Source organism: Urocitellus parryii, chromosome 5, assembly GCF_045843805.1.
Source record: "Urocitellus parryii isolate mUroPar1 chromosome 5, mUroPar1.hap1, whole genome shotgun sequence".
Lineage (NCBI taxonomy): Eukaryota > Metazoa > Chordata > Mammalia > Rodentia > Sciuridae > Urocitellus > Urocitellus parryii.
Genome location: NC_135535.1, coordinates 198785526 through 198798796, shown reverse-complemented (window position 1 = coordinate 198798796; position 13271 = coordinate 198785526). Strand labels below are relative to the sequence as shown.

The following is a 13271-nucleotide window of genomic DNA, read 5'->3' as shown; positions in this document are numbered from 1 at the left end:
ATGCACAAAAGTTAACTCAAAATGGATCAAGGAGCTAGATATCAAATTAGAGATACTGCGTCTGATAGAAGAAAAAGTTGGCTACGATCTACATACTGTGGGGTCGGGCTCCAAATTCCTTAATAGGACGCCCATAGCCCAAGAGTTTATAACAAGAATAAATAAATGGGACTTACTTAAACTAAAAAGTTTTTTCTCAGCAAGAGAAACAATAAGAGAGGTAAATAGAGAGCCTACATCCTGGGAGCAAATTTTTACACCTCACACTTTAGATAGAGCCCTAATATCCAGAATATACAAAGAAGTCAAAAAATTAAACAATAAGATAACAAATAACCCAATCAACAAATGGGCCAAGGACCTGAACAGACACTTCACAGAGGAGGACATACAATCAATCAACAAGTACATGAAAAAATGCTCACCATCTCTAGCAGTCAGAGAAATGCAAATCAAAACCACCCTAAGATACCATTTCACTCCAGTAAGATTGGCAGCCATTATGAAGTCAAACAACAATAAGTGTTGGCGAGGATGTGGGGAAAGGGTACACTTGTACACTGCTGGTGGGACTGCAAATTGGTAAGGCCAATTTGGAAAGCACTATGGAGATACCTGGGAAAGCTGGGAACGGATCCACCATTTGACCCAGCTATCGCCCTCCTCGGACTATTACCTGAGGATCTTAAAAGAGCATACTATAGGGATACTGCCACATCAATGATCATAGCGGCACAATTCACAATAGCTAGACTGTGGAACCAACCTAGATGCCCTTCAATAGATGAATGGTTAAGAAAAATGTGGCATCTATACACAATGGAGTACTACGAGTGGGGGGAGAGAAAGGGAGAGAGAAGGGAAAGCATATGGAAATGGTAGAAGACCCTCAATGTTACACAAAATTACATAGAAGAGGATGTGAGGGGAAAGGCGGGGGAAACAAGGGAGAGAATTGAACAACAGCAGATGAGGTAGAGAGGGATTATGGGTGGGGAGGGGAGTGGGGATAGTAGGGGATAGGAAAGGTAGCAGAATACAACAGTCACTAATATGCCATTATGTAAAAATATGAGTGTGTAACCGATGTGATTCTGCAATTTGTATTTGGGGTAAAAATGGGAGTTCATAACCCAATTGAGTCAAATGTATGAAAGATGATATGTCATGAGCTTTGTGATGTTTTGAACAACCAATAAAAAATATAAAAAAATATTGATTAAGCAGACATGTGAAGGAGAAATAATAGAAAACCCAAGAGAAGAAAATCAGAGGAAATACAAAGATTAGATGATAGGTATTAAAATGGATGTGGAACACAGCACTGGAAATTAAGGGTCAGCAATTGGCAGAGAACTATTTTGCAGTTTATAAAAGAAGAGTTGAAGAAGAAAGTAAGAAATATGATTAGATTTATTAAACTTATAATTTGGGCCAGGACATTACTATATGTTTTATATGTATATTATCAAATCTACATAATAATACCATAATAGTGATATTTCAGTTATAAATGAATCAATATAGGGTCAGAAAAATTAAATAAATTACTCAATTTGAAACCTAGGTTTCTGAGATTATAGAGCTCATACTTTTATATTACTATATAGTGGGGACTTTTAACTTTTTTTGCAGTACTGAGGATTGAACCCAGTGATACTCTACCACTGAGTTATATTCTCAGTTCTTTAAATTTATTTATTTATTTTTAAATTTTGAGACAGGGTCTTCCTAAATTTCTGAGGCTAACGTGGAACTGGTAATCCTCTGAATTGCTGGATTAAAGGTGTGTTCCACCATATCCAGCACTGTTTTGACTTTTTATTAGCAAAAAAATCATAGTTCAGAGGTAAAACATGTAATAAAATGAACTTTCAGATGTCTGTCCCTAATTTAACAGTTGTCAACTCACAGCCAATCTTATTTTATCTCTAACCTCCCTTCCCCACCTGGATTATTTTGAAGCAAATCTCCTCATATTTTATCCACAAATACAAAGTCTGTATATCTAAAGAAGAAGAATTTTAATTTTTATCAGATCTAAAATAAATTTCAACAGTAATGCCAAATTCATTAAACATCTAGTGTTTAAATTTTCCTGATCCTGTAGGCATTTTCAAACATAGACTTTTGGTTCATTTTATACAACATAATGTGTAGTGCTCTGAGATTCAACAATGAATCCTGATTTCCTACAGAGGTGTTTTTTTTTTTTTTTTTCTCTTTTTTCTTTTGTGCTGGGGATTGAACCCAGGACACTTAACCATTCAGCCACATCCTTAGCCCTTTTTATATTTTATTTTGAGATAGATTCTTACTAATTGTTTAGAGCCTCACTAAATTGATGAGGCTGGCTTTGAACTTGTTACCCTCTTGTCTCAGCCTCCTTGTCACGGGAAAGCAGGGAGCTAAAACTCCAAACCCCTGTTCTTGTGTTCCAGTGAAAGAAAATTTAAAGTCAGATACCAAAAGCCATGCAAGAGAACTTTATTATAAACAAAAGTGAGGTGAACATAAAGTAAAAGTGAGGTGTAAGCAGAGAGTACTCTTAAAAGAGAGTGGGCTGTCTCTGTGCAGAGAATGATAAGAAAGACAATGCTGTCCCCAAATTTTATTACTGTTTGATGCTTACCAGGAGAACTGGGAACCACCTTCTGTACTCTTTACCAATCATATGTTCAGTCCCTCCTTCATGTTGGGTGGTAGAGTATTTGACCTTAGTTGGTCCTCTCCAGAATTGTCATAATGGCCATCCTACTTAGGAGGGCTTTGTCTACAAGTCAGTCCCATGTTAATGTGGGCACTGGGGTCAATAGCTGGTCAGAAGTTACAGTGCAAAGTCTTCCTAGATACATGGAGACACACTTATAGCTATAATTCCTAACTTCACATCAACCTCCGGGTGGACCCTGTTATCCACAGGAAGACCCTGTCTCAAACTTAAAAATAAATAAATAAATTTAAAGAACTCAGAATATAACTCAGTGGTAGAATATCACTGGGTTCAATCCTCAGTACTGCAAAAAAAGTTAAAAGTCCCCTTTTCTCTTGATGGATTTTCCCAGTTAGCTCCTTTTGCTTCTCTTTATTTTCTACAAATTACCACCCTTTGCTTTCTGGTCTGCTTTGAAAGTAGTTTAAAGAAGGATCCTAAAGTAATTTGAAGAACACTTTATGACCTTACCATGTATCTCAATGCTCATTGCTAGATACTACCTAACATTCTGAGCCATTGGTATTACTGGTGTGTGTGCTACTGCACCTGGCCCTGGCCATAGCCTTTTTTTTTTTTTTTTTTTAATATTTTTTTAGTTGTAAAGATGGACACAGTACCTTTATTTTGTTTATTTTTATGTGGTGCTGGGATCAGACCTAGTGCCTTATGCATGCTCCACAGGCTCTACCACTGAGCTGCAATCCCAGCCCCTTTTAACTTAAACATTTTCCTATATTTTATTTTAACTTTGTAAATTATCTTTTAAGATTCAACTGCATTCCTTTGTTTTATTTAAACACTTCACTGTTTTATTTGCTTTTACTGGAAGAAAGTTTGTCACTATGAAAAATTTTAAGCTAAAATAATAACATGATAATATGTTAAAATACTTTAATTTCTCAAAGGTTTAAAGGTTTTGTATCATGGGACGGGAGGGGCAGAGAGTACTCCAAAACCATAGATAAGACATGAACTCTTTCTATGTCAATAGTAATCTCAATTATAACTGCACATGACTTAAAAGCTATCTGGGTTATTTCTAACTTTTTTCCTTTTTGTTCCTTCTGGACAGGACCCCCAACTATTTACTATATGTATATAGTAACTTTAAATTAAAAATGTACCATAATTCTTATAAAAAGTAGACTAATAAAACCTTTATGGAATTTCTTTTAGGAATTTCCAAAGAGTTTCAGGAAAAATCCAAGTATTGTAGTATAATTACAGTTTTACCATTTTAACATCAAATGGCATCTTTATTTTGGTGGATATATATTAAATGGCCGATTCATGTTGAGGCATTTTGTTTATTGTTCAGCTTAAATTCCTGCTATTAAACAGGAATTTGCTGGCATGGTTCTAAGTGGTTTTCATTATTTTATGCATTCCTTATACTACCACCATGAAGTAGGTATAATTTTTGCATTTGGGGAAACTGAAGGTTAAAGACAGTTTTCTGAAGGTCATATTGCTGGGAAATGGTACAACAGGATCCCTAGCCAAGCAGTCTGGCTTGAAATTCTGCTCTTAACCACTATTTGTGCTGCCTATGACATATGGTTCTTTTTCTCAACAACTCATGATTTAATTGTGAAGAAGGTGCCATTTGAGGAGCACTGGAAAGAGACAGGCAGTAAACAGGTTGACTGGTAGTATAATAGAAGTGTTTATAAAGTAATTTTAGAACTTAAGTGAGGAAGCAATTACCAGATGGTAGAGAAGGGAGGGAGACAGGTTATAGAGAGTAGGTTACTTTAAAGTAGAACTTGAAGAGTGAAAAGGAGTTTACCAGACGGGGCTAGGTATGGGATCAGAGTGGTTAACAGATACAGTTCATCAGAAGAAATAATATGGAGGACTAACTTTGGTAAGCATAAAGGAGCTTGGTGTTAGGATTTGTCTTTTTTTTATTGGGGGGCGTTGGGGGAGGGGTGGATACCAGGGCTTGAACCCAGGGGTACTCAACCCCTAATCACATTCCCAGACCTTTTTTTTTTTTTTTTTTTTGACACAGGGTCTGGCTAAGTTGCTTGCAAGACCTGGCTAAGTTGCTGAGGTTGCCTTTGAATTTGGGTTCCTCTTGCCTCAGCCTCCATAGCTGGTGGGATTTATAGGTGTGTGCCACTGTACCCGGCTTGAGCTAAAAATTCTTAACTGATTTCTCATTTAGGCAAGGACACACAAGCCCCATACAAATCAAGAGTAGATCTAGATCACAGCATATTTTTCTATTGGATTTGTTGTAAACTCTTTTTCTCTAAAGATTGCAGTGTTTACTAACAGTTTTATTGCTACCATGTGATGAAGATGTCACCAGCTGGTATTCAGGGTGCTTTATAGAGCAATCTTGAAAAGACATCTTAGATTGAAAAAATATCTTAGATGTTAAAAAAGATTTTCTCAGATCCATATGTGAGAAGAAGGCTTGCTTCTCTTGTAAGTGTAAAATATTAAATATATTTTAAAATTCTACTATACTAATATACATTTTAAAATTAAACATTTACTTAAACTTTTATTAAAATATGTCATTACCTGAAAAGTATAACAGTTGTAAAAGTTTAACAGAGTGAATTTTGACAATATGAATGGACCCATGAAACCAGCCTTCAGAACAAGTGACAACAGAATATATCAGTAACCAAGAAGCCCCTTGTATGCCACCTAGTCCCTGTCCTTTCCTGCCTTGCCTTGCCTAGCCTAAAAGTAGCTACTCTCCTGACCTCAAACACCATTGCTTTTTTTTTTTTTGTATGTTTTAAACTTTTTAATAGAATCATACTGTATTTTTTTGGGGGGGGTCTTGCTTCTTATACTACAGGATATTTGTGGGACCAATCTGTGGCGTGTTCCACTGTGTGAATGTACCTCAAGCTAACCATTCTACCAATGATGGTGGATAGTGTTGTTATGAGTGTTCTTACACGTCTCTTGATGAACACTGCACGTTTCTATTGGTTATGACTAGGGGTACAGTTGCTGAGTCATGGGCTATGTGTATCTCTTCAGGTTAAGTAGATATTTACACAGTTTTCAAAGTAATTTTAATAATCTCACACCAACAGTTTCACATCCTCTTCAACATTTAGTATTGTCTATCTTTGTTTTAGCTAATGCCCATAATTTTAAAACCAAATATAACAGAAGGATTTATCATGAAAATCATTAGTTACTTCCTAAACCCTCTACTTTTCTGTGCTGAATCATGTTCTTCAGAAGCAACTATTTGTAATTTCTCTTTTCAACAATGTTGAAACATTAATCAAGGGTATGATCGTGAAGCTAAACTGCTTAGATTGACTCTTCCACTTAATAGCGATATATCCGAGAGCAAATTGTTCAATGTCTGTGTCTCAGCTCCCTCATTTGCACAATGGAGGTTAATAATATTACCTATCTCATGAAATTGTTGTGGGAATTAACTACGTTAATATAATGCCTTTCCATGCTAAGTATTCAATAAATGTTTCCATGCTGAGTATTCAATAAATTATGGTATTATCTCTATATCGGTAAGCAATGTAATATAGCTATTTTTAATTTAACAACTTTAGACCTTGTCTGTTGATTGACTTTCTAAGATAGATGAGGATTTAGCTAAGCAGTATCTTCTCTTGCCTTCCTTTTTTTTTTTGCCTTTTCCCAATATAATTATATCACTATTTCAGTTCATTCATTGAACTACATCCTTATTTTTATATAACTTATAATGTTTATGTTCTGCTTATAGTTAAGTCTTTCTTATTCTCTGTATTCACATTTTTATGTCTACATAAATTTAATGTCCACATACAATTCCTTCTCAACATTTCCTTTTAAATATTCTAGTTTCTTAACCTTTGTATCATTAAAAGCAATATGTTCCTTGAGTTGTTTGAATTCTTTTTTATTCTCTTATCATATTGCCTTAAACCAAATTTTCACAGTGCCCCTCTCCCGCCTCATTTCTTTTATCTCTCTTATTTCCTTTATTTGGCTTTCCACATATCAGTCATCTGGTTTTAGGACATCATTGCTCTCCTGACTTGGATTCACTATTTTCTGGATCACTTTTTCATTTTTGCCTTAGGCCCCCATTTTGTGGGCCTGTATTTTTATGTCATTTTTAAAATAAAAAGTGCATCCTTCGGCAGACAGTTTGTTCTTCCTGACCCTGTTAATGTGTCTGTGGGAAATGAGGAAGTGATGGGGACCCGCTTGCCTCACCATGTAATTGTGAGGATCAAGCATAATAATACATACAAGCATAATAGTACATACATATAATAATAATACAATACATCTAGTACCTTTTCCCTGGTACTAGAGCATATATTCCTGCAGCTAACAGGATGGCAGTCAGATCAGCCTCAGACCGTAGACCAGGCTCTGCAGTTACATTTGTGTTATGGACTGAATTGTGCCCTCTTTCTGTCCCTTGCAAATTCTTCTGTTGAAATCTTACTCCTCAATGTGACTGTGTTTTGAGATTGGACCTTCAAGGAGATAATTAAGGTTAAGTGATATCATAAGATCTAACTTAATAAAACTGGTATCCCTCTAAGAAGAAGAGACATCAGGAATATGCACGCAGAAAAGGCCATGAGAGGATACGGTGAGAAGGAAGCCATCTGCAAGCCAAGGAGAGATCCTCACTAGAAACCAACCTTGCCTGCATCTTGATCTGAGACTTCCAGCCTCCAAAAACTGTCAGAAAATATACCCAGAGTATTTCGTAACAGAATACCCAGGCTATGGTATTCTATTATGAAAGTCTTAGCAGACACTAGTACAGATTTCAGTTTTAGCACTAACATTTACTAGGTATGAAAGTGCTAAGACCCTTTCCTTTATGTACTGTGTACATCCCTAGTTTGGGGATCATTGTTAAGGATTAAGTTTTAAAATAAATATAAAGTGTTTTACAGTCAGCACCTGGTATGGTAGGGATTCAACAAATGTTTGTTTTTCATAATATTTAATGGGGGCTCTAATGTATTTTAAGTAGAGCTTTGTCATTTATGGTTTTATTATTTAATCAAATAATTCTAACCAAACATATATCAAAGCAGAAACAAGAGTAATTATTTTTTAATAACTATTGAAATATAATTCATATTCCATACAATTCACCTATTTAAAAATTGCAATTCACTGGATTTTAGCATATTCAAATATATGTGCAACCATCATAATAGTCAATTTTAGAGCATTTTTAACATCTCAGAAAGAAAACTCATAACCCTTAGCTTTTACCCTCCTAATCTCTTACATATCCCCAATCTTAAACAATCACTCTATAAATTTTACTATTCTCAGGTTTTAATATGAATGGAGCTCAGGACCTACTGACTATCTCTCTTTATTTCTTGGAATATTTTGTTCTCCTGTCTCTTTCTGGTATTACCATTCTGTGGTTGTAGGTGTGCTTAATGGTATCACACATTTCCCTAAAGCTCAGTACATTTTTCTTTATTCCCCCCACCCATGGCTTCTTTTTTCAAATTTAGTAATTCTTTCTTCTGACACTTCAAATCTACTGTTGGAAATCCTTCAGGTGAATTTTTAATTTTCAGTTATACTATTTTTCTTTTTCATTTTGGTACCAGGGATTGAACTCAGGACACTTAACCACTGAGCCACTTTTTTATATTTTATTTAGAGACAAAGTCTCACTGAGTTACTTAGGGCTTCACTAAGTTGCTGAGGCTGGCTTTGAACTTGAGGTCCTTCTGACTCCGCCTCCTGAGCCTCTGGGATTAAGGCATGCACCTCCATGCCCGGTTCAGTTATACTTTTCAATTCCAGAATATCTATTTTGTTTTTCTTAAAGTAATTCCTCTTTATTGATACTCTACTGATTGTGACATTATCATAATACCTCCTTTGTTAATCCAGTCAAATTTTTGGCTCCTTCAGGAAGTTTCTGAGGTCAGTGTTTGATATTTGTTCTCACCCCAGGAAAGCTTCTGCCAGCTGTTTCATATTCTGGTCTGTTCTGCAAACTCTGCAGCCTGCAGTGTGTGCTGTCTCTTCCTTAAATCCATAAGTCTCTCCCATTGCCTTTTGCTGCAGTCGCCATTGTACTTGATAGTCCACATGGGTTTGAAATTCTTAGTGTATGGTAAACAAAGTCATTTTATTAGGAAGAGATTGGAGATACCTGTTTTATGATCTGACCTGTTTCTGTCTCTCCTTCTCCCCCAGCAAAATATCTGAACCAAGGCACTAGAGCTAGGGGCAGAAACAATGACAAGCTTCCCTTTGGGTGACACCCCCACTCTAATTGGTGATCATTGGAATGGGAAGGGCAGCCAAGCTTTTTGGCTTGCCTTTCCCACTGTGGAACAACTACTTCAAGAGCCAGGACAAAGATGATCAGGGTCTCATTATGGGATGCCCCATCCTTTGACCACACTTGACTAGGAACAGGTAGCTGGAGGCAAATGAGAGATACTGGTGTCTTATTCTTCAAGAAAGCCCTCCGACTGAGAGCTGGAGTTTAGCCTCTGCCTCCCTGAGTTTGCAGGGTAGGGGAGTAGTCTTGGTTCAAATACCACAGACTTGGCTTTCTTAACAAATGTTTCACGTTGTCTTGAATAGAGTTTCGTCATTTGCTGTTGCCCTTAGGACCACTTACAAAGGCTGTTAAGTATTTTGTTTTAAAATAGTTTTCACCAGTTTCACTGGGGGGCCCATCAGCACAGTTCCTCATGCTATTACCCTGAAAATAAATTTTCCTAGGTTAAATTCCTAAGTTTCTGTAGGAGGAGTTCAGGTAGCTTGGTAAAGAAGGCTCGTTTCCTGGGAACTTGAGCGAGAAAATGGACATTTTTGACTAATAGGAGATAAACTAAGGAAAGATAATTCGGTAGGACAGGAAGATAAAAGGAAGGGAAACAGGAAGTCTGCATAATTATTTGGACTCCTTATGGTTTTGAGATATTTTAAAAGGCTTGGACTTAAATGTTTTGAAAACCAAGTGTTTTTATAAAACATTCGTGTGTGGATTCTGTTGTTTTTCTTGGCTGCACTGGGCATTGAAGCTTGGTCCTCACACATACTAGGCAAGTGCTCTACCACTGAGCTGCATCCCAGCTTAGTATATTCATTTTAAAAGGAATATGTTTCTGATTTTATTTTATTTTTATTTTGTTTTTCTGATTTTAATATATTTTTGTGCATAAACACTCTTAGTTAAACCCTCTAGGTATTACTTAACCAAATTAGACTTTATTCCATATAACATTCAATTCACACCCCTGTGAGAAATTTTTTATTGAATTTTAACTTTATACTTGACAAGGAAAGTTTTCTAAAAGCAGTTTTTATTTTAGCTAATTAGCTTGGATTACTACATTTGAAATTGCTAGTGTATGTAGTGATATTTGTAATTTTTTTTACAGAGTAACAAGGTTATATGCTCTTTAGGAGCTATAAGGTTTGTGTTAAAAGCACTCAATTACAGCATTGTGTTAATATAATTAATTTGGTTCCTATATTTTTCCCTCTAAAACTTTGGTGCCAGTCTGTCTGAATCAAATTACTTCAAATGCAAATTAGTGTAGTAGCTGGGAGTTTTGAAGGGGCTTCTGTTTGCTATACTAGTTCAGATAAAGGAGAAAGCCTAAGCATTGTCTGTGTGTCTAATTCTGTTTTCTTAAAAAGTTTTTTTTTTTCTTTAGTCCTGTTTACTAGGAAGACATAAAACAGTACCCTTCCCATTTGGGAGCTGCTCTGGACAGAAGCTTTGTGCACACCTGTAAGTCCTGAGTAAAGGGGTGCTGAGCAGTTATTGTACCCCACAATACATTGGGCTTTACTTCTGCTTGGATTCGGAAGGTGTGGCTCCAGGAGTGGGCGTCACCCAGTGGGGTTGAGTTACACTCACCTATTCCTTGGTAATCCTACCCCTTTGCCCTTTTTGGGATAGAATGTTCCATGGAACTTCCCCTCGTGTGTTCCCTATATAAGAAAAAAGAATTCCAGTGGCTCTCTCTCTCTCTTTCCACTGACCCCTAAGGTTACAGAGCCATCCCTGGATTTTGAAAAGGTACTTCTGTGTCTTTGCATGGTTTCTTGGCCGTTTCCTTAAGTTATTGAAATAGTCAGATTTTGTGAACCCACCGTAGGTCGCCACCTCAGATAGATGGTGATATTTCCCCTCTTCAGTATTTTTCTGGTATAAACTATAGTGGGCTACTAATACTTTCCAAGTGTTTTATTTCATTTTCAGTGTTGGATTTTTATAATTAACTTAGCACATACTCAAGTCTTAAGTGTATGAGGAGCCTTGTCAGGTATGTGACTTGTGCAGAGAATTGTGAGACTAGGCCATTTAAATGACTGCAAGATAAACAGAATTGAAACCAGTGGATGGGACTGCTGTGGTCTAGAATCTGAAACCAAGTATAGAAAGAGCTTAGGAGCTGGACGATCCTTGAATACTAAGGAAAACTTTCAGTGGGTACAGAAGACCTGAAAGCGGGAATATGTAATGTTTTTGAACTATAGAATGTAACTTCCTAGATTGAAAGATTTATTTTAAGTAAATATATGATTAGAAAAATTGTGGTGGATCTTGAATGTGGAACTAGTGACTTAGGACTCTCTCTTTTGAAACAGGATAGTGTTATGTTGCCCAGGATGGTTGTGAACTCTTATGACTCCTGCCTCAGCCTCCTGAATAGCTGGGACTATAGGCTATAGCACTTCAGGCTATAGCATCACCACACCTAGCTCTTTTCTTGCTGTTCTTTTGTGGTCAGTGGGAAGTCATGAAAACTTTCTGAACAAGCAAATGCCATGGTTAGTGATAGTGTTTAGGGTGAATTGAAAACTACAGGGCCTCAAGCCCAGTTTTCTCTCATTTTCTTTGTCCTTTGCTATAATGGGGGAGTATGAGTTCTATTTCAGATTAAAAGTTTTTTTAAAGCCTACAGTTTATATAATTCAGCATAAGTATCTCCATTAAAAATAAGGGTTAACAATGAACACATAGCCCAAATAATTCATGGGTGACAAAATTGTGAGATAGTTTGGGTTTTGGTGGAGTCAGACTAGCTTGAATTCTGGTTTTGCCACTCACTGTGTAAAATTGAACAAATGCTTCACTCAGATGAAGACTCACTCTTCATCTGCAGAAGAGAGCAAGCAATATCACCACTTAGTTTGTGAGCATTAAATAAAATAATGCATGTGAAACAGCTACTAGACAGGTTACTTGTTACCTTGTTACTCTGGTGAATACCTTGCTGCTATTAATTTTTACTGAGATTATTATCATGTACTAATTTCTATCTCATTATTTTCATAAAACAGTACATTCTGAATTTTGAACTTGTGCTATAGGAATACTTTTCCTCTCTGATCCAAAGAATCTCCTGCCCCACCTAAACCTACTGGCTCCTTCTGGAGTTTCCTTTTTAGTGATGAGTCCTGCCTTTTTATTGAGAGCAGACCAAAAAGTGAGAATTCCTGGGTGCTATAAAGAAGGTACCATTTTATGGACATGGTGGCACACACCAGTAATTCCAGTGACTGGGGAGGCTGAGACCAGAGGATTGAAAATTCAAGGCCAGCCTCAGCAACTTAGGTAGACCTGTCTCAAAATAAATGAAAAAAAAAAAAAAGTGCCACCAGTTGTTGCCATTTATGGGCAAATACAATAAGCTTTTGTTTTGTAGACCACATGCAGTATTAGGTGTTTTGTATTGTTTTCTAAAGTATGTGTATGTTTTGTTATTGTGCTTTGAACTTTAGAGTGGTGTGTTATTTAGAAATTTAGACTTATTTTTACTTTTGTCAGGTTCAAGCCGTTTTTTCCATATCAGACCTTGCAAGAATCTGAAGAAGATGAAGAGTATATCCATATACACCAGTGGGCACTTGTTGAAGGACGTCTTAAAGTTACGTTGTTAGAATGTAGCAGGTACGTTCTTTGTTTTGTTACTACTACACTATGGGGAAAAAGGGCTCTGAAAAATGTACCTAAGCAGCATTTGTATATATTCCCTTTTTTTGTTTTTGTTAATTTATGTTGTATTGTTTACTTGTAAAAGTAAACAATTTAGTAAAAGTCTTTTCTAGCGTATAACAAGAATAAAACATTTTAGAAAGTATTCTAAGGGAGCACTTATTCTGTAATATTCCCAAACTTTTTAGATGTACATACTTTGGAATATTTTTAGCTTTCTCTACCTAAAACTGTTGTAACATAATGAATGTGAGAATTGTGAGAATTGAAATAACCTGGCAAGTTGCATAGCCAGACTTTGAACCCTTCTGGGTTCAGAAATAATTTTGCTCCCACAAATTAAGTTCTTATCTTGCTTGAACTATTTACTACACTAGTTTTCTTATTTATCTTTTAACACTCTAGCTCCCAGTATAACAGCCAGAATGATCTTTTCAAAATACAAATCTAGTTGTCATTTTCCTTAAAACTCTTTATTTAATGACTTCCCCACTACTTCTAGGATGTGGACTAAAATCCTTACTTCCACCTATGAGTCTCTTTTTCTGTTCTTTCTCACCATCCTCTTCCCAGCCCCACACTTATAATATTTGAGATAAA

At 36.3% G+C, this 13271-nt stretch overlaps 1 protein-coding gene across 3 annotated transcripts in view; it reads left to right on the top strand.

Annotated features, from left to right (window-relative positions):
* Positions 1–13271, top strand: part of Pdzd8 (PDZ domain containing 8) — an 84891-nt gene that overhangs the window by 20567 nt on the left and 51053 nt on the right. For all 3 annotated transcript variants that reach the window (XM_077799140.1, XM_026384202.2, XM_077799141.1), the window contains exon 2: positions 12504–12626. In XM_077799140.1, the coding sequence (XP_077655266.1) occupies positions 12504–12626 (123 nt within the window). The remainder of the gene's footprint in view (positions 1–12503; positions 12627–13271) is intronic.